The sequence below is a fragment of the Malaya genurostris genome, chromosome 1 (assembly GCF_030247185.1).
Source record: "Malaya genurostris strain Urasoe2022 chromosome 1, Malgen_1.1, whole genome shotgun sequence".
NCBI classification, from domain to species: domain Eukaryota; kingdom Metazoa; phylum Arthropoda; class Insecta; order Diptera; family Culicidae; genus Malaya; species Malaya genurostris.
In genome coordinates, this window is record NC_080570.1 from 21,542,794 (window position 1) to 21,567,888 (window position 25,095).

The window sequence follows — 25,095 nt, forward strand, 5'->3', positions numbered from 1 at the left end:
CAAAAATAAATACGTTTACCACAGATCCTCTGCTGAAGTGCCGATTGTACTCCACACAGAATTGCGTAGATTTCTGCTTGGAACACAGTACAGTATCTACCAAGTGAATGAGACTGCTCCAGCCTATTTCACGACAGTAGATACCAGCACCAGCACGACCATTCAACAGAGAACCGTCCGTAAAACAAACTATGTGTTCATCAAGTTGTCGTTCCAGACAACCAGACAATCATTCCTAACGAAGAGGATAGCTCACATTGAATGTTTTAAAAGGAAAACTGCATGTGAGAGTTAGGTCACTAGGAGCGAGTAAATACTCATCCCACGGAACCATTTGAGACCACAAGCGAGTGTGACTGGTAGCATATTCTAATGGGTTACTGTTCCAAAGCCCTGTAACCCTAAGACGGTATGCACAAGATAATGCTTCTTGTTTTAGGAACACATATAGTGGTTTAATGCACAGTAGCGCCTCTAGAGCAGCAGTAGGAGTTGTCGTGAATGCTCCTGTCATCGCCATTAGGACCATCCTTTGGAGATGATTTAGCTTTGACTGAACTGTCGCGACTTCTCCTTTCTGCCACCATACAAGACATCCATATGCTAAAATTGGTCTAACGATAGTTGTGTAGATCCAATGAATATATCTGGGTTTGAGTCCCCATGATTTTCCAAAAGCTCGTCTGCATTGGCCGAAAGCCATGCAAGCTCTTTTAATCCTGAAATCAATGTGAGCAGACCAATTCAGTTTTGAGTCAAGAATAACCCCGACGTATTTAACTTGATCGACCACAGTGACCCCTGAAGCAAAGAACTGCAACGGACGAGCTCCTGTAATTATCCTACGATGAGTGAAAAGCACCATTGATGTTTTGCCCGGATTTACAGATAATCCAAACCTGACAACACCATTGTTCAACAGATCGCAGGGCTTGCTGCATTAAATCAAAGAGAGTGTTAATGCTTATACCGGTCATCAATATATGATAATCGTCGGCAAAACCATAAGTCGGAAATCCAAGGTTATTAAGTTTCCTTAACAAACTATCAGCGACTAGGTTCCATAAAAGTGGGGATAGTACACCACCTTGAGGAAAAACCCAAGATATTCCGTTCACGACTGCAATGTTTAACCTCCTGCAGCCATTCAGCCATCGGCACGGAAATACACCTTGACTTAGGAGTTCCTATTTTTGTGGCCTTTTACGACATGGAATAGGAAACCAGTGGATCAATTCTTGGTAAAAAATAATTCCGCCGGATGCCACACGGCTTACCTGTTTGGTGGACTTATACCACCGGTACAGGTGGACCGTAGCGTTATTCTTAGCAGTTGGGAAACCGCTACCGACACTACACGGCTATCTAGGCTGCTCAGAGAGGGAAGTTAACATTGATGGTCAACTTCCATGGATGGCCGAGCAGCCGTGAAAGTGTGAATCAAAGCAACCGTAGTTTATTTCAATTGGATTTAAAGTCAACTCACTTTTAACTCCTGTCACTGTGGAAAGTATATAAGTACATTTAGCAGTCACTGGTTTATAAAAAAAAGAAGGCTTTAAATCACGAAGTGTGGTATGGGTGAGAATATGGATTATGTTGGTTGTACTTGAGACTAGCACCAGATCATTGGATACTTCTCTTTGTTAGCACTTTTCCAAATTGCCTACGTTGGATAGTTTAGTCAATATAGCGGCAAAAATAATTGTTCAAAAATGAGTGTTTTTAAATAAATTTAAATGATATATAACCGTATGTTATACAGTGAGAAGCTTGCCAGAATGTATAGCCAAATACAAATAATCGTCCTTATTCTGAATAACGACGTATTGATTTTTCGATCGAACGTGGTTCGATCGAATCATAGCTACCTTTGATTTTGCTAGCGTTATTGGGAATACAAATGAAATACGAGGGAAAAAACGATACGACGTTATTCAGAATAAGGGCGAATAATACCAAATATTCGGACAAATTTCGGTGGACACGTTTTGCACTATACGGTACACTGTCAGCCTGATAATGTACTTTGATGGATTTTCCATGCCCAATGATTATCAGAGCATGTATTTTAGTGACATAAGGTTGTTTACCGGGCCAGAACCAGAACTCGCAAACACACATCTTCTACAAGAAAAAGCGAGGAATAGAAGGAATATTTAACAAGCGCATTTTTACTGACTCAAATATGTAACTACTTTCAAGATAATTATTATCTTTTATTATCTATCATCTATCTAAGCCTTTTCCGGCTGCGCTGGTGCTTGCTGCTGCGGCTGTTGCTGGCTTTCGCTTTCTTCCCGTATGACCGTTTCTCCGTCTAACTTTCGCAACGAAAGCAACCGTTTGCTGGCCTCCGCACGCCAAACGCTTTCCTCCATCGTTTCGACCAAGGGATTTCCAGCGAAAAGTAAATCCTCCAGTACCGGTAGATCCGCTAGTCGGTTAAATTCCATCCAATCCTTGACGAGGTTGTTGCTCATGTACAGAACCTTTAGCTTTTTCAGTACGCTAATCCCCTTCAGCTTTTCAACCAGGTTGTAGCTGATCCAAAGTTCTTCCAAGGTATCGCTGACTCCTTCCAATCCGGAAATCGCTTTGATATAGTTTCTTCCTAGCGAAAGTACACGCAGATTCTTCATGCCGCTAAGACCGAAAATTTTGTCAATCATGTTTGTCGATAAAGAAAGCTTTCTGAAACGGTTTATCATCGGTACAATTTCACATTAATCGGGAATATTTGGAAAATACCTACTCACACGTAACTAATGCCGATAGCGTGGCGTCCATCTTTTCTATAGGGGGCCATTGAAAGCATAAATCAATTTCTCGTTCATCGCTGGAGTTTGTCTTCGTGCGATCTTCCAGCCGTTTGAGAGCTTCCTTAATCGTAGTAGCCTTTGTGTTCATTTTGTTATCACCGTTCGGTCAGGTAGGTTAGTAAATACTAAATCGATTGAAATAAAATAAACAACAGACAGGTCGTTGCTAATGGCGATGAATTTCCTCTTTAATGAATGCATCGATATTATTTACCAACTGTTTCTATGGGATCCGAGGAATACTACAATAACAGTGTTGCTTTGCTGTTGTCGCGTACTTTTTATGGGCTATTCACACCTTTCCTATCAGTTTCAGAGCCAGCACACTCATTGAACGTGTGAAAGAATATTACCCTCAGTATGATTTCCAAATGGATTCTATAGAGCAATATAGGAATCGAATATCAATTGCTATTATTTCTTGAACAATCTAAATTAAGTATCTTAAAGCAATAATTCATCGAATACCAGTAATATCGACGAGAGCTCGGTAAGGACTACAATTATTGGAAGAGAGGTTTCAATCTCTTCCGGTTCTGATAGTGTACTAGTATTTACATAGACAGAATGTTCAATGTCTGTAATTGTACCCCTTCAGTGGTTGAATCGAATGTCACCCCGAGTAAAGTCTAACATCAACATGAGAACAAATTGAAATCTGAATATGATAGCAACATCAGATAGAAATCCTAATGTGATATCGACTCATCAAATTTTCATTTAATATCACATTGTGTTATCACTTTGCTGTTTAAGGGCAAAAGTTTTTTGAAACTCAAAAAATGAAAATATTAAAATCAACAACTTAGTGAATCCATTGAAATTGAGCAAATTTCAAATGGTAACACAAAAATACAAAGTTAAGTTTCAATGGAAGAATTATTCCTTCAATCCTATGTTGTCTTTTACAAAAATGCTTTGACATCCTGCCGAGATCCTGCAGTTGACCGCAACCATAACCGCAAAGAAACGATTTTTTTCAACATTTTTTCAACTTTTATGCAAATAATGCTCCTTCTTTTTAACCAAGGGAATATTAGTGTCAAACCACACGTCTGGGAGGCATTAGATAAATTGGCGATCATCGGTACCACGTTTGTCTGAAGCAGGTCAATCTGAATAGTGGCTTTGGCATTCCCATCTCGCTGATCGTCTGCCGTAGAAGGAGCTTATTTCAGAATTTGATATGAGACATATATTTGACGTCATCGATTCTAGATGCGTTAAGTATCCGATCCCTTTTAGATGCGTTAAGTATCCGATCCTGTAACCATTTTTTGCGATTAGTTAAAAAAATGTTTCGATATTTGTAATCATACGACGTCGCGAAGTTCATTCCAAAATTTTTAGACCATTATTTTCAGTGCATCCAGAAATCGGAGACCTGGATGGCGAAAATAATCTACTCGTAAAACCCGTTCTGAAAATACCCATAACTTTATATCCTACAGTATGGAAAATTCATTGTTTACGAAATTCGAACATCGAACATTGAATGTCTCAGAACCTTCTTCATAATACTTTAGTGGCTTAGAGGAGCCACCAAGAAAATATATGTTTAATTTGTATATTCCTAAGTAGTCCACAAACTGTGTCGAAGACACTCTTCAAAACAATTCTCATTCCTAGTTATAAATGCTTAGAACTTCATATACTCACTAACGCTAGATACTATGAGAAGTATTTTATCAATCATCTAATAGATCTTGGAACTTTAATACACTTTTCCAAAGAAACGTCTTCATACTAAATCTTCATAATTTTGCGTCACAGGACTAATTCTGCATCAAATGATCGTAAATTTTAAGTCTACACACGAGCTAAAAATTTACTGAAGAGATTCTGGTACTATCTGTGGTCAGAAACGAGATAATCGTTTATTGTCCCAATTAGTCGAAAAAACAAATGATCTGGGATACCTTATTACCGGATTCCTAATTCACGTTCCCTGTGTTGTAGGAGACTTCAATGTAAAACGTTCGGTCTTCTGAGCCTCTAATTTCGTATTTCAAAGTGATTACATGTGCGAGTTGTGTGAGATCAAGTAGATAAATCCATTAAATGTTATAATGGTCGAATGCTACCGCTTTGGATATGAGAAGGGCAAAGACAACATTTTTATACTGTGCTCAAATAGCCACACTGCTATTCACGTTGGATGCGGGATGGAAACGACGCAACGAGTGTGCATTGACAGAAACTACCTGCATACAACTTTGAGCAACAACACAGCTTGTCATATAACCGAACATTTTCCATCTCCTCATAGCTAGCACTTACAGTCCATAGCAATTGCAAAAAGTTCGCGATCCAAATCACCTAAGTTCGAAACCGGATTCTTTCCGCGGCGGTAGTGTGGAGATTGCATAAAATCTTTTTTCTTGCTTGCGAGTGATATCGCCTAAATTTATACTATCCCGGACCTTTTATGGCTGTTCTATTTTTAGCTTATGCTCGTGACGTGTCATTTCGAGAAAATCTACATCATATTATGTTTTCAATGTGCTTTCACTGAGAGCAAAACTAGTTTACAGTTTGATGTCACACAGCATTTTTTCTGCTTTCGATTCTGATCTTTTAACCGTTAAAACGACCAAAACGATAGCAAATTAAGTAATCGATATATACGAACAGCACAACATTAAATGGAGTTTTCTTTTTGATCTCACACTCTACTCGGGACTCGCTTCAGAAGTATTCCTCAGATTATGCGACGATTTGTTTATGTTTAAGCATTACATGAAAAATTGTTAAAAATGTATAGAAAATCTATTCCGGTATTAGATCTTCTAATGCCATTTCCAAATTGACTTCGGGTGACACTCTGGAACTACGTCGAATCGACTCGCATAAATTGAAAAAAAATGATCTTTTCGAGTTTCATAATTCGGACTATCATTCCTTTATGAATTCTTTGATGAAAAATAAGGAATTTAAATGGTCAAAAACTCATCTTCTATTATATAAGACGAATACTCAGCGTGTGTTTTTTGCCTGCTGTAAAACACTTTTGCCATTGCTGCTACCTCACCCGTCGTATTCACCAGGCTTGGGCCCTTCAGACTACTATTTCTTTTCATCGATGGGCAGCGCATTGGCTGAGTAGCACTTCGATTCCGACGTAGAGCTCGAAAATTGAGTGTTTGATAGATTCTCTTCAAAAGACGAACATTTTTTATGCACATGCGGGATTGACGAATATCAAATGAAGTCGAATAAAAAAAAAGAAAAATAAAGGAAGAGAGAAATAAACAAGACACATACGGCAAGATAATGACGCAATTTTGCCTGTACAATTTTGACAGCGGCCGGAATGCAGCCAGCCTTCTGACGCATGATGCAGAATTACTCACAAGCGGGAGGTTCTGATTTTTGGCCCAGGACCAAAGCCCAGTTTTCAGATTAGGAATGCTGGTCTAGAACACAGATTCAAATCCAGATTCACGGTTGAGAACTCAGATCCAGGGTTCGAATCATCCTGAATCTAAATTCTGAGTTTAGATTCTGAACCTGAATTCTTAAACATTAAAATTCAGGTTCAGAATTCAGGTGGTCTAGAACACATTTCAGAATTTAGGTCTAAAACCCTGGTGTCCAAATCAAAGAATGTATGTTCAGAATTCAGGTCAAGAATTTTAATCAAAAATCTCAAAGTTCAGAATACAGGTCCGGAATCCATGTCCAGATTTTCAATTCAATTTGAGAATGCAGGTCCTAAATTTTGGGTTCAGGCTAAGAACACAATCCAGAATCTAGGTTTAGGTCTCGAGTCTAGATCTAAAATACTGATCCAAGCATGCTGGACAAGAAGCTAGGTTCAGACTACAGAATTCAGATCCAAGTCCAGCATGTATGTTCCAAGTATCCAAGTCCAGATTCCGAATTCAAATTGATGCCATATTTTTCTTCAAATGAAATTAGCGTGTCAGCAATAGAATTATCAAAAAAAGCAATTCTGTTTGTCTTATTTGCTCTCGATAGTCCCGCCTCATCGAATGTAAACGAGTAATTACGCGAATACTTTAAACAAAATAACTTTCTAATTTAGTAATAATCGCAACTCGTAGGATTCTTTAACGGTAATGGCTAGTCTTTGCAGATTGATATGAAGTGAACTGTATAGTAGATAGAACCAACTAGAGAAAGGAAAACCAATAACTGAAGTAACAAAGTTTTAATCAACACTCCATCTTTTACTGTATTCTCGCCAACAATACACCATCATATTCCTCCTTCTATTGAATTCTGTTTAACCTGCCTTTTAGTTGGTATCCTCCAATCCAAAACACTATTTCAAATTTGATTCGTAGTGAATTTAGTAGTACCGTTTTAGTTTAATTGAAGATCAAGTCATTGTAGTTGCTCAGCACGTGATAGCCCGAGACACGGCAACTGGTGGTGGTTCGAACCACCGTTAATCGATCTGCACGCTCGAAGTTCGCCTTGACGGTTTCGTAGTAGCGACCATCGCTGGAGAAGTTAAAAACCATGTTAGTTAACACGTACATCATCAATAAATCGCAGCCCAATCTCACCTCAGTACCATGCATCGTAGCTTGGGACACTTCACACGCAACAGATCGATTGCCTTTTGACTCTTGTCGGAAAAGCGAAGGTTCTCCGGATCCCAGCGTAGTTCCAGGCGCTCCAGTTTCGGACACGACGATCCGATCGTGTCCATCAGCTGATCGACATGGATGTTACCGCCTAGCCGCTCGGTTGTTCCCATCACAACGATCATAACGTTCACCAAGGTCGGAAGAATGGTCATCCACAGCTGATCGGTGATATGTGTCATACCGGACAATACGCAGGCCTGTAACTGACCGCCGTAACGAGTTATAAAACGTCCCAGGGCTTCGTCGGAAATATTGTCCGACGAATCAAGATCCAGCGCAATGAGATTTTTCGGGCCTCCACTTTCGGCCCAGGCTTTCAGAACCGAATCGTTGAACCCGTTGATCTGTCCGGCACTTAGGAAGCGTAGTGTCGGAATACGGGTGAGAATATCGATGAGACATTCGGTGCTTAAATCGGTTCCCGAAATGTCCAGCTCCTGAACCGAACACTTATCCCATTCGGCTTGCATGACAAATTCCGATTTCAGATCCGTACCGTTCATCAGTAGACACTTCAACTGTTTGGACCGTGCGAGTAGAGCCTTCAACGTTGATCCGGTGACTTTGTTGCAGTAATTGACGGCCAGACATTCCAGCTGAATACAGTTGGAACTGAAGGCGTCGATGTGCGAATCGTCGATGAAGTTGATCCCGTACAGATTGATAACTCGCAGATTCGGTGTGGCCGATTTCAGCTTATGCACGTTGATGACCTCGTAGATTTCCTCCTCTTCTTCCTCGCACTTCTCGTACGTACCAATGAGATGAAGCACTTCTAGACCGTTGATAAAGTTGTATATTTTACGCATGAAACCCTCCATGAAGATGACCTCCGACAGGCAGATGCACATGTAGCGAAGTTTGGCCGGAAAGGCTTGCATTTCGCTGAAGTCATGCAGTTGCATAGCTGCAAGTAAGAAAACAACATTGTCTGAGGTCAGCTAACGTTACTACGAGGTTGTTGATTGGTTGAACTCACCGGTGGAGAAATCCAGCAACATGTGCGTCAAGTTGGGACATTTGCTGGATAGCTCATGCAGTACCGTATGGGTGATCAGCTCGATCGGAAGCTCGATGTAGCGAAGCGAGGCACCGAAACGTACCGAAATCATCTGCAACAACGATTCCAGGGAGCTGACGTGTAGGCCGGAAACTTCCGGACGAAGCGATACATTCTTCCACAGCTTGGAGTCGTAAGCGATCGTACGCCACCGGCGGCAGATCATGGCCATGCGACATATTTCAAGGTGACTCAGGTAGGAAAAGATGTGCAAAATGACCTTATCCGGTAGTTTCTCGATCGACTGAAAATCGGTAACAAGAACCAATTAGAACATCGCTCTTCGCCACAAGCTATACCAGATCATTATATAATTTTAGATACACATTTAGTCCATAAAAAGCAATAAATGGGTAGGACAAAACTGACAAACACACAGACCGTATTGGCGAAGGGGCTCTTGCCGTCCTCAGTGAAATACAGCTGAGATGCCTCGAGCGCGACTTGATTCCACACGTCACCGGAGAGATCCATTGTCGAGCACTACTGGAAACTGGAACAATCAAAACAAAGGCACGGAGAGAACTGCTCCGGGAAAAAAAACTCAAGTAGTCACAGTGCGTAGTAGCTTCTTCAGTTCACGAAAAAGTCCCTGTGTGAGTGTGAAAATTTTTGACAGAATTTTCTGTAGCTCTCGGGGCATAGCGAGAGAAGAAAAGGGCTGTTAATATTAATAAACACTAAAGAACGAATATGAGCTGACTACCGGCTGTGGTAGTAGAAATCAACAACCGGACGCATTTTAGGTCGGAACTGGTGTGCGTAACAGCAAGGGAGAGCACAGGTCTAAATTTAGCCTACCGCGCGTGCGAATTAACCGGGAGCGCACATCTGTCATGGGAGAGCGCAAGCGCATTTAGCAAAGTTAGCCACCGACGGTTAGCGATTGACAGAAAACAACATACATCAGGTGGTTGGCATGGAAACGAGTGACACGAAAAGCGTTTACCGTATAGAAGTTGATATTGAGCTGGAAATAGAGGAAAAGTAAAAAAGCATGTTTTTGTTAATGTTTTTTGTTTCCTGTTTTGTAGTCGAGCAACCGTTCGGACAGATACAACAAGTACACATTTTCACAACATTGACTCTGGGGGTTATTTCAAAGGGGGGGCTACGCTGACGATTTGGAATGAAAAACACAGACCACAGACGATGCGAAAGGTATCACGTTGTTTTCGAGCTTGCCGTAAATACTTACCGTTCGGCTACGGCGGGTGCTGTGACCGGAAGTTTCCTCCCGAATCATTCGAGAGTACAGATCGATGGCCCCCCAGGACTCCATTGTTTGACTGCTGTCAGTTATTTAGTATTTTGATGAAAAGTTTAGCGAATATTGTGAGAAAATTGAAATTACTTTTCGCCTTTTCTTTAGCAATTATCAGCATTCCTGATCAATTCTGCCAAATAGATTAACAAAGAAGACCAATGACAACCATGCAATATAGAAAGGGGCGTGTCATTCTGCTGAACGCGCAGGATCACGGTGATGACGTACGTGTGATAGTTGATGATTTCATCACGACCGCGTAATCCAAAACGATGGAGATAAAGATGCGTTGTATTCTCGATCCTCGATCTGAAAACTAAGGGTTTTCAAACAAATCAAATTGATTTAACCTGTGATTGTTGGAAAAGGTAAGTTGTCCGAGATTTATGTTCGTATATCCTACAGAATCATTTTAATACTCTATTTTACATCAGTCAGTTAACTTGTTGCTATGGAGACATTCAGCTTACTTTGATTGCACACGATATTTTTGTTTTTTTTTTCAGACAAACTTTTAAAAAATTGCAATTTTGTTACACACCTGATTTTTTAGATTTACTGATAACTTTCGAACTGGAAAATTTCCCGTTTTTCCTGATCACCGTTCGCTACCTATCGAATGCACTGCGACGCACTTACTGTCGTAACGTCCAGATTGGTTTCGGTCCGAAGCGTAATTTTTTTCTGTTTTGGTTCGAACCAAGGGCAAAATACGAGCGCAAAATCCGTGGGGAAGAACGTGAACTTTGTGGAGTTAAATTCGATGTGCTATAGAAAACAACATCCAACATTCACAGACGATCGCGTATGCTCGTATGTTTACCCGTTTCTGTGAAATACGATTGGACTAACCGGAAAAATGGTGTTGATTGCTGAATTTTCCGCTAGCCGCATGGATGTTTTATGTTATTGGCAGCTCGCCAATCGATTTCGATAGTGGAATGCAATTAAGGAGGTAATCTGTTTTCTTTTGATCTGTTTTAGTCTCTGTGGTAAAATACCTAAACTAGAAGTCTGAGAAAACCTTACTTTTAATTTCACTACATATGTCAATTATATTCTAGGCAATTGCACATTTCGTCTACTAATTGTCGGCTTCCACAGTGTCAGATGCAACATCATTCAATAAAAATAAAAATAAATAAAAACAAAATTCAAAGATCATTTCATTGAACATGTAAATTACCGGTGCCATACATGGGGTGATGAAAAAGACGATGGCCTGCTTGGATTTCAGCTTAATCTTGCACACAAATTTAGCAAGTATATCTGACGTTTTACCATAAACGAATGCGTAGACTAAATAGTAAACGATCTTTTTTCGATGCAAAACACGGTCCTCCAATAAAATGGTAACACTGATGTTGAACTGATAGCGCTGTTGAGCGCTGCCAATTAAACCGATTTATTTATTATTTTTGTACTCGATACAGGAATACAGATATATTCTCTTAAAATACTGATAATTCAATTATCGATTTTCAGTTTTGTGTTTGGTTCCATAGGTTGAGGTTTAGATTGCCTCTTATCTTTTGCTCGCAAAACCAGTATCCTCACTAAATCCAATTTGGATTTTTCGAGATAGATATCGTACAGATAGTTTTTTCCACCAAATACAGATTTTTCAAAATTAAAAAAACAGTTGACAGCTCTGCTTCCATCTCCATATTTTCACACAAATACAAAACGAAAAAACTTCGTCAAAGTGCGGTGAAAATTCGCGGTTAGGAATCGAACCCGGGCGGGTTCCGTGAAATGCATCGACTTACCCATACCCGTCCCCAATATGGAAAAATGTTTCATTTGACGAAGCGTTTCACTCGATATTATCGTGAGATGGGAAGCGTTACGTTAAGTTTAAGAAGCTTGAAAGCGTAGCGTACGATGATTTTCTTAAATTGAGGATTATAGATCATATGAGTTATTTTGTGGAAATTATGAATGTTAAAACCGTTTTAAAGGTTAGATTCTTGCGGTAAACGAGTTACGATGTGTTACTTTTTAGTAAGTTATAGGCGTTACGAAGCGTTATTTTTTAGTAAATTCTAAACGTTACGAAGTGTTGCATGCGTTAATTTTTTTTGTAAGATATAGGCGTTACGAAGCGTTACAAGCGTTACTTTTTGTAAGTTATAGGTGTTACGAAGCGTTACATGCGTTACTTGTTTGTAAGTTATAGGCGTTACAAGTGTTTAATGCGTTACTTTTTAGTATAATACAGGTGTTACGAAGCGTTACATGCGTCACATTTTTGTTAGTTATAGGCGATACGAAGCGTTACATGCATTACTTTTGTGTAAGTTTTAGGCGTTAAAAAGCGTTACATGTGTTACTTTTTTGTATGTTATAGGTGTTACGAAGCGTTACATGCGTTACTTTTTTGTAAGTTAAAGGCGTTACGAAGCACTAAATGCGTTAATTTTTTGCGTTACATGTGTTACTTTAGGGTAAGTAATAGGCGTTACGAAACGTTAAATGCGTTAGTTTTTTGGAAAATTACTGGCATTACGAAGCGTTACATGCGGTACATTGTGTATGTTTTAGGCGTTACGAAGCATTACAAGCGTTACTTTTTTGTAAGCTTCAGGCATTACGAAGTGTTACATGCATTACTTTACAGTAAGTTACTGGCGTTACGAAGTGTTACATGCGTTATTTTTTGTAAGTTATAAGCGTTACATGCGTTACTTACTTGTAAGTAATAGACGTTACGAAGCGTTACATTTTTGTTGGTGTAGGTAAGTTACTGGCGTTACGAAATGTGACATGCGTTTTTTGTAAGTTATAGGCATTACGAAGCGTTACATGTGTTACTTTACATTAAGTCATAGGCCTTACGAAGCGATACATGCGTTATTTTTTTGTAAGTTATAGGCGTTACATGCGTTACTTGTTTGTAAGTAATAGGCGTTACGAAGCGTTACATGCGTTACATTTTTGTTGGTGTAGGTAAGTTACTGGCGTTACGAAGTGTGACATGCGTTTTTTTGAAAGTTATAGGCGTTACGAAGTGTTACAAAGCGTTACTTTTCGGTAAGTGACAGGCGTTCACTTCGTTTTCATGCGTTACTTTTTTGTAAGTTATAGGCATTACGAAGCGTTACAAGCGTTACTCTTTTATTATTAATAGGCGTTACAAATCGTTACATGCGTTATGAAGTGTTACTTTTTTGTAAGTTATAGGTGGCACAGGCGTTACTTTTTCATAAGTTGCAAGCGAAGAAAATAACAGAACCATAAGATTGTGTAGTCGTTTATAGACGTCAGTGTTCTGTCAGTACAGAGCAGTTGCAGTTATGATCACACCTTTGATTCAGCACATTTTAATACTGTGCAACTCCATTTGTTGTGAAATGTGCAATAACTTGGTTATTCACTATAAGGCGCTTTTGGGTAGATTTTAACTGCATGGCTGTAGGGTTGTAATTACTCCCACCTTTCACACGGATTGCAAAGAATTATTTGGTAAATATCTACTGAATAGAAGTTTAGGCATTATATACCTATGCATAGTCAAAAATTAAAAATGCTACAGTAATTCCCAAAGTCCAAACATTTATTTTATTTTAAACTGTTCATTTTATTAATATACCCGTTTCATAAGTTGCGCCCATCAACAACTGTTTGTCACTAAGGTTCCACAAAACACGAAACGAATGCATGTATTTTCACAGTGATACAAAGTTGCATTTTCAATGGACGTAGCGTCGCTCGGAATCTTCGCTTTACTGGACTTTCCGGCGAATTGGTTAGTACTGTAGCGACAATAATATAATAATAGTTCGATCTGCAGTCTGTTATAGTCACAAATAGTGGTAGCTCTTGCAATGCTTTCCGGTGGTCTTCACTCCAGATGCGGAAATTTTGCTTGTTGACGTACCCATTCAACCAGAAATGAGCTTTACCAGCGCCCATTTATGATTGAAATATAGACCAAACGAGGATTCATGATTAAATTATAGACCAAACTGAACAAGTTTGACAATGACACAATACACGATTCACGCGTGATCTGTCAAAAACTGTGTTGCCAAAAAGACACCAGCAAAAAAAATCTCCATTTTCTGGGGACGGGTATGGCGTGATGGGTTAGTCGATGCCTTTCAACCAGACCACCTGGGTTCGATCCCCAACCTCGCACATAGGGTCAGATAGCTTTTCTGGTCCGAAGAGGCGAATGACCTTAAGGTTAAAACCTTTATAATTGAAACAAACAAACATCTCCTTTTACTGTAGAAAAATCAGTTTGAGTAAAACCACATTAGCAACATCGAATTTGTTTATACAGTTTTCGTCGGGGTTAGTACAGTTTTGCTTCAGCATTTGTTTGAGTAGAACCTACACACTTAAAACCATTTCTTGAGCTCGGCATAATAAAATGCCGGAACTGATCAGCAACACGTAAATTTGCTGATTGCTCAGTAATCAATACGCATGTTTCTGAACTTCGTTAAATGCATTCACTGATATTTCGGTAAAATGCTTCACTTTACCGAAATTTGGCATGATTGCTTGCTGAATTTATCAGTAAACAACAGATATGCCGACATCAGCAGAGACGTTTGCCGAGATTTCGGAATATGCGCTAGCTGTTGCCGAGATTCAGCACGACAGCTGTCATTTATTGTCGCGTTACATTTTCGCTTCGCATTGTGCTATTATTTTCTAATGAAATTCTCGAGTGAAAAAATGGATAATCTTCGAAGAAGCATGGAACCACTTGCAAGTAAAAATATTGAATAAATATAGTGACATGTTTCGCTTTATAAAAAGCGACTTTATCAGAGCACTCCCGATTATAAGGGAAAAACACCCAACACGGGGCTCATAGCGTCCTTGAGACAAAACTTTGGGGGATATGCAAAAAAATAACCCAATGCATGGAATAATTCAATAGATCAAAGTAAGTTTATTTTTTGAACAATACCGTATATGCATCATTAAATATTGAACATTTTTGTAAGCCAAAAATCAATATATATTTTTATTTTCATATTTCCAGCTCGACTCAAGGTGGCCGCATCTGGAAACGCCGCTTTTTTTATGCTACATGTTTTCAGGTAAAGGCTTTAAGCACTACTGGCAACAAATTTGTAAGCCTCCTTTAAGTGTTAATAAAATGAATTTTTGATCCTGAATGGCGTGTTTATAATGTTGAGAAATTTCAAACAAAATTAATTTTTAATTACTGATGATTCGGTAATTTATTTTTTTTCATTTTTTCGTTTTATTGGATTGCCGAATATTTAGTGAACGTTTCACTGAGCAAACAGTAAATCTTATGCTGACGATTTCGGCAATATTTGACGTTTGTCAAATTTGAGGGTGCCGAGACGCTCAGTAATTTTATTTTTGCCGAGATGGTTGCTGATTACTCGGCTGTGCGAATCTCGGCATTTTTTTGCCGAGACTCAGCTAAAAAATTTAAGTGTGTATATCATTAATATTTTGTAGCGCATATTACAATGAATTGGAATTCACATCGACGTTTTTTTCTTGAATCAATACGAAAATGGAAACTAATTGTTTTCTTTGTATGTTGACTATACATTAAGTGTGCATTTTTAAAGTGGCTCATCTCAGTATCCATGTTTATTGAATGTTTTCGGTTTAGCATACGGTTCCAAGTATTCTACAATAACTTCAAATAATAAAACAAAACTTCGATTGTCTGTGGCTCCCAGACAGCTACCATACGAGACAATTCACACAACGACTGGGCCGGACGATGTTTTCCAATAACGAGTTCGATCGTGTTTCGTGAGTGTCAATCTAGATTTTTGCAGTTGTGAGCAACGATGCCGGTTTATAAATTTAATGCTTTCAACATGCATTCGCACGCAGTCGACTACAAATAGAGTCATGTTATCTTACTGGTGTTCCAATCACCGCGATCGCCTCCCGTTCGCAAGCACGATCGGTATGTCCTGTGTGTATGTTGAAGAAGGAATTCCGTGAAAAATGCAATTCCACGATCGCACGAATTGTGTTTTTCCTTCAAATTTTAATAGCTTTTCCGCCCGTTTTGGGATGCTGCCATTAACAATCACTCATTCGTGGACGTATGTTTTCTATCCGGACCGATCGTGGACGTATGTTTTCTACCGGTTGATCTTGCATCATGTCAATGATGATGATGATGATGATGATGATGATGATGAGCGGTCGCAGTTCATCCATTAGCGAACTTTGAAGGAACACAGCTTACTGTCACTTGCGGATGGAGACGTTTGGTGATCGGTTAGTGACACACGAGGACGAAAATTACGGACCTACCTACCTGGGAAACTTTTTTCAAGCGGTTCTGGTTTAACAGTATGGTGTCCATTCTTGTTTTAAACTAACAAGTTTTGTGATCACCAATTATAAACGTTCGGCTTGTCGCTTCGTCGAGTCGAAAGCATGGAATTGATTCAATGAGTTTTTCTTTCGTTCGGCTAGCCGAAAGTCATCACTCTAGAGTAGAGTGGTAATTAAGCCGAACCTGACCGAGTCGTTAATGTGAATCAGATCGTTAGCAATCAGTGATGCTTGGTGTCAAACAGATGTTTCCGCACTGAGTGGTATTAGATTACTGCTTCGTTAGTCAATTTAGAATGAAAGTTTCCAATCCGAGTCCGATCGTGTATCGATGGATTTAGCAACAAGTAAGGACGCCAAAGTGACGTAAGTGCCAATTCTTTGCAGTATCCAGCGAAAAAAAAACAGATTGTGAAATATGACTGGTTGATGTCTAATAGTTAGTTCCGATTTCCTTGCAATTTAATTTATATTCTCAAGAAAAAAACATAATTTCAACGTTTTCAGACAATTTCCAGGGAAAAAATCCGATTTTTAATTACCAAAAAGTTGATGCGATTATTCTTGATAACCTTACTAGCATATCCTAAGCACCATTTCAGTCTTTTCATTGACTGCAATTTCTACTTAATTTAGAGACATGTTTTTCCAATAAATTATACTTCATAGTAAAATTCACCAAGCTCAAATATAATTTTACAAGCTTCTTTGTGGAAGATTTTTGAATGATAATGTACAGTTTGTTTGTAAATACATTAATGTAAAGTAGTAATTTTGAAAAGGTTTCAATTCTGGAGTACAATTGTAATCCACGAATCTGATCAAGCAAAATAGAACCAAAACATTTTGTAATGTTTTTTTTTTGTGGAAAAATGTGAAGAAGTAAGTCGGCGAAGAAGTATTTTTGACGACGCTGTTTAGAAATCATGATTTGCGATGTCCACTGTATTTCATGAATTATCAGAAGTCAACAAATCAAAGCAACCTAGTTTCGGTAGATGTTTTTATAGGCCCCCCTACGTTATTTGTTTTCTTTTTTAATTATTTGAATTTTCCGTTATTTTGTAGCTGTCAAACTTCCTCAAAGTAACAAAAAACGAAAAGGAAAACGTTGAGGTTAGGTTTTTTACATGTAGAAAGTGTGTGCAGAATTTGAAAATGATTAGTGAAGTAAATAGCAAAAAACTACAGCTGACACAAATCCACATATGACTCAATTCATAAGAACGTAATTCGTAAAATAAATGAATATTACAAGAATGATTCAAATATGTGTCAAACGTACCCAGTTTTTCAAGCAGTTGTGTAAATTTACATGTTTCAGCACTTAAAAACATGTCAGAATGCATTGAATGTGTGATATAAAACGTACAAATGAGTTATTGTTGACGCTCGAATATGTCGGTCGTGAAAGACGTAAATTAACACGATTTTTCTAGGTTCAAAGTTTATTGTCAATAAAATCGAAGGCAACAATTTTCTTTTCCTATGGACGGACAGGGTCAAACACGTTTGAAAGAATCATTCCTTTTTCTTTGCGTTTTCCTAGGAACGACCATAACTAGGTTAAAACCGGGGATAAATAAACGATATAAATCTAAATCTTTCTTTGAATTTTGTTATAATAAAACATTTCAAGAATGTTTGTTCAAATTTTCAAGTAAATCGAAGCAAAACTTTTGGGCCTTTGCGTCGAGCTCTTGCCTCTTCGTAGTATGAGATAGGAAAAGATAAAGCCTCGTTATTTTCATAGTTGTGTTCCGATAGGCCTAAGAATCGGAACAAAACATTGTTGAAATATTACATTAAAAGAAAATACAAAAAAATCAATGATTTTTCAAAAGCCTCTACCAGTCCCCAGTTTGGTGTTTGTTGATCGGCATACTTGAACACTAGTTCAGTTTGTTGTAACGATTTGTTATCGTTTTCTTCCTACAAAAATAATGCGAAAATTGTGAGTTTTCTTCATATAGAGGCCCTTATTCTACGGGTCGAGTGAGGTGACCTCGCACTTATACGACTGTAGTCACCCTATTAGGTTTTACACGAACGTAACATAACCTCACAAAAATGAACTAATTTTGACAGCTATCAATGGTTTGTTTACAGTGGATAGGTTCATCGTTTGATTTCGAATTAGGTTTTTTACCGTCACTGCTAACCTCAATCGGATGAACACATTTCGACAGTTCAGCGGTACTCGAGTCATCTCACGTCACACGACTCGCAGAATAAGGGCCAATGTGATGTTATTCTACGCGAAGTAGAAATATTCTACATGTATATAGTCTTTTTTTTAAATAGGTAGTTAGAAATTCCTCACATTGAAAATGGCTCAACAATAAACAAAATGGCGCGTGATCGGCTTCCCGTTGGACGATTTATGGAACATTCATCGGACCAACGGAGGATCCCCGTTGGACGTTTTTTTTTCTTAGGGCTCCCACTTGACACTACAAGCAGAATACTTCCGGTTGTTTGAAAAAAAATGATTAATTACCCATCAAACCAAACAAAAATAGTTGTTTCAAACTAAGATATCGCGGATTCAAACAATTCTGTGATTTTTGTAGGGAAAATTGTAGTTCTACATGTATTTTTTTTACAATTTTCCCTACAAAAAATCACAGAGTTGCGAAATCAAATAATGTCCTAATATTTAATTACAGGACTGGAAAGACACCACTTGTTACTGAACTTAACAGTGTAAAATTTCTTCATACTCTAATGAATACATATTTAAAAGAAATAAACATAACCCTTGCTAATCGCTACATCCAAGGAACCGGGTATCGGAAGTTTTCGTGTTGATCTCTGAAGTGTCAATTTGAAATAGCGTATGAACTATTCAAATCAACTGATGGTAGATTTTCGGAGTCAAACCAGGCTTGCATCAGCATTTCACTTCACGGAATCCGAAACTATCGCTAATACAGAAAGAGGACCGTGTTTCGCCTTGAGCATTTTTCAACTGCGATTGACATGTTTACAAGTACGAGACACTTGGAACATTCGATCACTACCAAGATCACGTCACTCGAGCAGCAGCAGCCAGTATTTTTCTTGGACCGATGCACCGAACGCGTCGGTAGTATTTTCAACCGAACCCTTATTGAACCCGTTTGGCACATCAAGATTAATTACATGTCAAATTTAAGCGAACACTTTCGTCACCAGCTTGCTGTAAACCGTAGCAGTTAATATATCAGCTGTGTATCGTTTTGGTGTCATTCCATGTTTCACTGCTTGGTTAAACGTGTTCCGATTTTCCACTAGTGCATGCTTTCAAGCGGAACCTGACCATATTTTCACAAATGTTCAATTTTCAAAAGTATTTTTGTGCAGTCCAATTTGTTCCAATTGGAAAAGGATCAATTACATAATTCATCTATCATTTGGAATGTTCCAAATTTCCGATCCTTGATATCTACTTACGCAATCCGATACGATACGGAACTCATCGAAATCGTTCTCACTGAGATTGGTTCCTAGCAGTATGTTGGCAACACTTTGCCGTCTCTTGAAGGAGCTGCTGATTTTTCGATTTGATTCACCGCATGGTTGTAAATACATGATGTTAGAGAACAACTTGCACTTCGACGCTACCACCTTTTTGGAGCAAGGCCGGAACACACAGGATCACCTGTTCCTAGGGAAGACCACAACTGAATGGCGACGATCGCTTCCCTGTACGCTAATGTTTGCACACGTACACAGTATCCGAATCATCAGCTCCAATCGACAAGCCAATGCATCCGAGAGCCAATAAATAATTTTCTCAATTTTATTAATAAATTATTTTATTCAGATTTGCGCGCAGACCGCTTCTAATCGGCATCGGCTCCGGTAAATTTACTTACCAAAGCGTTTTCTTGTTTGTCACTTTCTCAATCATACACGTACAGGTTGCGGACGAACGATCGCGATTCCAATGATTTATGATTATTTTACGAGATCAGGACTCTGATCTGGTCCAACCTCCAATGTTTCACCTGAACGTTCAAAAATAATTTATTTGCTGAAATATCTAACTTACTTGCTGTTCCAAACCACTGTGCAGTTGAATATCGGAATCCGATCCAGTCATGCTGAGCGTCGCAGTGTCCTGTCCTTTCCTAATCGGGATCAAGTTCAAACAGTTTTCAGACACCGTACGAAACGCGCCAAAATACCGACGGCAACGTGATCGAACTGCCGTTTGTCGCTACATCAGTTCCGTAGACAAACCGCGAATGAGCCTTACTAAGGAAAATTTTTGACTTGCGGCAAGACAAACAAAAGACATATCGCAGATCGTTGAGTCATACCACCACCCCTGGTGACCATGGCGCCGGTAGTCTGGCGACGGTTTGATGACGTTTTAGGAAATACACTTTGGTTTGGAAATACGAGAAGTGGCATAATTGCTTTTCGAAGTACTTTTCAGTGGACAGCAATTTGTATTTTAGGAATCGGACGGAACGAGTTGATGGCTACCTGAGCAAAACAAAGTGGCAAAATGAAGAGTCAAGAGATGATTGTACTAATCGATTGTATGACTGAAAACACAGAATGCTGACGTACTTGTTTTTTTCAATCAATCGATTGTTCTCGTTCCAGTTACGTTTTGAGCGATTCCTAAATTAACAGAATAAAAGGTGTCAACATCACAGCTGACCTGAATGAGACTATAAAGTAATATAAAATGCTTTGAACATGAGAATAAAGCGTGTAACTTTATCACAGAGATCAATGTCAGTTTGAAGTGTCAACAATCCTTGACAATTGCGGTAACATTAAGTGTCAAGCATAGTATAATAAAAAAAAAATTGCAAGAATCTTCGATCTTTTTTTGAAAGTTAATATCTAAATGATTACATTTTAACTGTAAATTCCTATCCACTTCATATGAAAAAAGCATTCACCGTGAGAATTCTGGGTGTAAATCTGTTAAAATCTAAACATTTTCATTAGTTCATATTTATTTGTCTGACACTTACAGTCGAGTGTCGAGCGAATTGAATAGTCATACATTTGAAATAAATCTGCTGTTTGTTCGATGAAATTCAAGTGTATTATAAATAGAAATCAATATAATTTAATTTGAATCAGATTTGAAGAGACTTGCATTTGCAATTTAAGTGTGAAATCAAATGCGGCGAAATTAAATGTAAAACACATTAGTCCAACGTACCGATTTTTATCGGTATAAAGGAATTCTTTGAACGAACTAAGAAAAATATTGTGAAATTTATTAAATATAGGTTTAACACAACGATTTATTTTATTGAAATAGTCACCAAAAAAAATTGGTTTATTATTGGAAACATTGTTGTTTAAAACCCCTTAACAAAACATTTGTTCGGTTTTAGTTGATTCGTTTGTTTTAATAAATATTTCTGTTGAAATAACAAGTATTTTAGTTTAGCGTTCCTGTCAATTTCCTGACCTTAATTTACAAAAAAAAATTCAATAAGGCATCACGAAAACCTTTTCGAAAATTTACTCCAACATTCTCGATTATTCGAAAAAAAGCTTGAAAATCTACTTGAAATATTGCTTGACAAACTGTTGTAAAACTGCATCATATTACTCGATAAAATGCTTCAAAACTGTTCCACAAACTCCGGAATTCAAAATCGAATTTCGATAAAATTCAACAACAGTCATACAAATCTTTCATTTGAAAAGAGTAGCTCGAAAAACTACTCGATGAGATTCTTGAAAAAACTACTCGATAACTGCTAGAGACATTGGTTCGATAAAACTTTTTTAAACTGCTCGATAAACTACAGAAACCAAATAAATAATTTAATTTAATAGCAGTCATTATATTACCCCCTTACCTTCAATTAAAAAACTGCCTAAAAAGTTTCTCAATAAGATGGTACAAAACCCTTCTCGAAAAAACTACTTGACTAACTAACTGACTCCAATGATGTGCTCGATAAAATGCTTTAAAACTGCCCAATAAACTTCGGAATCCGAAGTCGAATTTTCAAAGAATTCAATAACACTTATACTACCTTAAACACCACTATTCATATAAATAGAGCAGCTTGAAAAGACTCCAAATTATACTCGAAACTACTCGAAAAAAATCTCGAAATAACAATTTGAAAAACTGCTCGAAACATTGATTGATGCAATGCTTTGAAAATTCAGAAAAAAAACTACCAGATTAAATGTTCGAGGAACTTTTTGAAAACTGCTCGATAAACTTCAGAATCCGAAGTAGAATTTTGATAAAATTCATCAGCACTTATTACATTATTTACCATGCCCACTTCCACGTAACGACCCTACTCAAAACGATCACGAAAAAATGCTCGAAACAAAAACTCTACTAACTATTCTAAAAACTGCTCGCAAAACGGTTTGAAAAAACTGCTCGAAAAATTGCATGAATATAATATTCGAAAAAATACTTGAAACGTCTCGAAAAAACCACTTCAAAAATTGCTTTAGGAACTACTCCAAAAAGCTTCCAATAAGCAGCCCGATTATCTGTTAGATAGATTGCTTTAAAATCGCTGAACTGCTTCAAAAACTGCCTGGAGAATTCCCGATTCCGAATTTTATTAAAATTCAACACCAAATATTGTAATAGTGTATGCAACCTACTCAAAAAGACATCTCGTATAACTGCTCGAAACACTGCTGGAAAACTTGCTCGCAAAACTGTTCGAAAACATTGTTCGAGAAATCGTCCGAACTGTTTCAAAAACTAACAATCTACCTGATGAACTGTCTCCTGGCAACTAAACTATTTCGACTCTTGCTTTACGAGAAGGTCGTCACAGCTCGACCGGAATATGATTATTATCGGATTCATCTTGAATCTTGGAATCCGTTTTCGAATTTATTTTGCGCTTTCTACCTCTACCAAGGCAATTCACCATTGATTGATCTGAACGAGTTTAGTTTCAGAGCAATTTTTCCACAAACAGCTGCCTTGCACAAATGCCCTAGAACGGAATGTAAGGCCAATGCTTTGCAGTTCGAAAGTAAAATTTATTTTAAAAATAAGTTAGATAAAAAAAACTTGTTTTAGAATTCTGTTCCTGAACGATTCACGTGTTGTTTTGCGCCAAAAGACAAATATAGTTTCAATTTGTTACAACATTTGAAACGTAGCTGAAAGCTTCCCACTACGAACACCACCATCAAGTGGCGCGCGTAGCACTAACGAGAATATCAATACCAGAACTGTAACTATCCAATTGGAATGGACAATCAGCTGGTTAGCTGTCATTCTTTTATTGTTCGTCCTTTACATGGCTATAGCCATCTTTAGAAATAGTTTATTCTGAGTCCCAAGCATCGATTAAACTGTAATTTGTGATATTACCATTTGTACAATAATGCTGCATTTAAGGCTGCTTTTGGCGACACTTTTGTTCGTCCATCTGACGCAGCCCGGAGTCCGAGCGACGGAGTGCCCGGAGTGCCGGACTCGGAAATCTACGAGCCAGACTTTCGAAACATTCAGCGTCCCTTTCGAATGGCTAAACTGAATCTGGTGTGGTCCAAGGCTCAGCATGTGAGTATAATTTTGAGTCCATTCGAACACGACACAAAATGCTGAATCCGTTTTTTTGTGTTCCAGCGTCTTACCGAACCGAAACTGAAGTCTCTCTACACGGAACTGAAAATCCACGATAAGGAAGAAATCGCTTGGAAGCAGTTAAACTCACAGCACAAGGACAAGGAGGGGCTTAAGGAAGCCGAGTTGCGAAAAAAATTGATCGGTATTATGAGTACCTACGGTTTGCTGGAGCACTTCGATGATACTCAGGACCCGGAAAAGTACAAACACTACAAGGCTTACTCCGGCAAGGTGGACAACTATAAAAACAAGAGTTTGTTCAAAGATAAGAAACTGAACAAGCTATGGGAGAAGGCAGAAGCTTCCGGTTTCACGAAGGAGGAGTTAGATGCGCTCAAGGAAGAGTTTGAGCACCATCAGGAAAAGATTGATGTGTACTACAATCTGCTGGAACAGCTAGGTGATGACGACGGTAAAGGAGCCAATGTTCACGAGAATGCCGTAAATGAAGATGAACAGGACCGGTTCAATGAGATTGGAACGGCAGAGGAGGACAGTAACGATATCAGAGCACAGCAGACGGGTGGAAACAAACAGAATGCGTATTTGCACAAGTCCAACCAACTGCGAGATAAGCATCGTGAAATCAGAGATAATTTCGATCGACTGGACCGGATAGCTTCGAAGGGCCCGAACAGTCAGGATTTCATCGAACCGAAAGTGCAGGGTCTTTGGAGGATCGCCGTTTCAACTAACTTTACAGCGGATGAACTAGCGTCCCTGAAGGTGGAACTTTTGCACTATGAAAGTCGGCTGCTCAAGCTGCGCCATATGCACGCGGAACACGCGCTCAGCATGGAGAAGCACAAAAACGCGCACCATGGCGATAAAGCCGATACGCACAAAATGATGGAGGAAAATATCAAAAAGCAAACGCGAAAGGTGGAGAAAATTCAGGAGGAGGTCGAGAAGCGTATTTTTAAACATTCGGAACTTTAGAAGACTGGAAGAAGGGAATGGATTTTTGATATATTGAACAGCTTGGGGTCAAGTAGTTTCAACCAAATGTGAGACGGAAACTGTTCTCGAATTGTATCGATCAAAGATTTACTTTAATTGTCGTGTTTAGTTTACTAACATTATCTGAAAAGAAGCGCAACTTCCAAATCAAAAGCATTTAATATTGTACGTACCAAAATGAAATAAATATATTTTCTCTAAAATCTGTCTGGTTAGGATAATTTGTCATCACATGGTATAAAAAATAAGGGTTCACAAGCTCTTATCTACTGCCGTTTCTTGTGTCTAGTTCTTTCGATTAGTGAAGTTGTTTGTTTTGCAGTTGCCATGCTGAAGCCGTCCTGGTAACCCAGTGACTACTGTGTGCCAGATCTGGACTGTACGGTGGATGAGGAATCAATTCGAAGTATAATTCGCTCAATTTAACCCTCGTCATTGACTTGTGAATCGGCACATTGTCTTTGAGAAACAATGTTTTT

The 25,095-nt window shown here is 38.5% G+C and overlaps 3 protein-coding genes across 6 annotated transcripts; 1 reads left to right on the plus strand and 2 right to left on the minus strand.

Annotated features, from left to right (window-relative positions):
- Positions 1 to 2,232: 2,232 nt before the first annotated feature.
- LOC131431715 (dynein axonemal light chain 1-like) lies at positions 2,233 to 3,286 on the minus strand. Its single transcript, XM_058597620.1, has 3 exons — positions 3,037 to 3,286; positions 2,756 to 2,947; positions 2,233 to 2,694 (listed from the first exon to the last, which is right to left on the minus strand). The coding sequence occupies exons 2-3, from the start codon at positions 2,908 to 2,910 to the stop codon at positions 2,238 to 2,240; spliced, it is 612 nt and encodes a 203-aa protein (XP_058453603.1). The 5' UTR covers positions 2,911 to 2,947; positions 3,037 to 3,286; the 3' UTR covers positions 2,233 to 2,237.
- A 3,695-nt stretch (positions 3,287 to 6,981) lies between these two features.
- LOC131434555 (F-box/LRR-repeat protein 7-like) lies at positions 6,982 to 20,283 on the minus strand. 4 transcript variants are annotated; one of them, XM_058601394.1, is made up of 5 exons: positions 16,049 to 16,739; positions 9,451 to 9,471; positions 8,421 to 8,745; positions 7,358 to 8,348; positions 6,982 to 7,292 (listed from the first exon to the last, which is right to left on the minus strand). In XM_058601394.1, the coding sequence occupies exons 1-5, from the start codon at positions 16,094 to 16,096 to the stop codon at positions 7,157 to 7,159; spliced, it is 1,521 nt and encodes a 506-aa protein (XP_058457377.1). In that variant the 5' UTR covers positions 16,097 to 16,739; the 3' UTR covers positions 6,982 to 7,156. The 4 variants fall into 4 exon arrangements, with proteins under 4 accessions (XP_058457377.1, XP_058457384.1, XP_058457359.1 ...); XM_058601401.1 differs by lacking the exons at positions 9,451 to 9,471; positions 16,049 to 16,739 and adding an exon at positions 20,105 to 20,283; XM_058601376.1 differs by lacking the exons at positions 9,451 to 9,471; positions 16,049 to 16,739 and adding an exon at positions 19,504 to 19,804.
- A 3,115-nt stretch (positions 20,284 to 23,398) lies between these two features.
- Positions 23,399 to 24,784, plus strand: LOC131431802 (alpha-2-macroglobulin receptor-associated protein-like; the record flags this gene model as incomplete). The annotated part of the gene is made up of 2 exons (XM_058597734.1): positions 23,399 to 23,590; positions 23,657 to 24,784. Coding segments are annotated over 2 exons (1,131 nt in total), but the record flags the coding sequence as incomplete, so codon positions are not given.
- Positions 24,785 to 25,095: the final 311 nt, after the last annotated feature.

What these genes read in the sequence shown, in the direction of transcription:
- LOC131434555 (XM_058601376.1), bottom strand. Translation starts at nt 19,641, where the DNA reads ATGTATTTACAACCATGCGGTGAATCAAATCGAAAAATCAGCAGCTCC. An exon ending in GTTGCTGGATTTCTCCACCG is followed by an intron (nt 8,349 to 8,420) that starts GTGAGTTCAACC and finishes TCTTACTTGCAG; the next exon opens with CTATGCAACTGCATGACTTC. An exon ending in CTACGATGCATGGTACTGAG is followed by an intron (nt 7,293 to 7,357) that starts GTGAGATTGGGC and finishes TAACTTCTCCAG; the next exon opens with CGATGGTCGCTACTACGAAA.
- LOC131431715 (XM_058597620.1), bottom strand. Translation starts at nt 2,910, where the DNA reads ATGAACACAAAGGCTACTACGATTAAGGAAGCTCTCAAACGGCTGGAA. An exon ending in TCGGCATTAGTTACGTGTGA is followed by an intron (nt 2,695 to 2,755) that starts GTAGGTATTTTC and finishes AAACCGTTTCAG; the next exon opens with AAAGCTTTCTTTATCGACAA.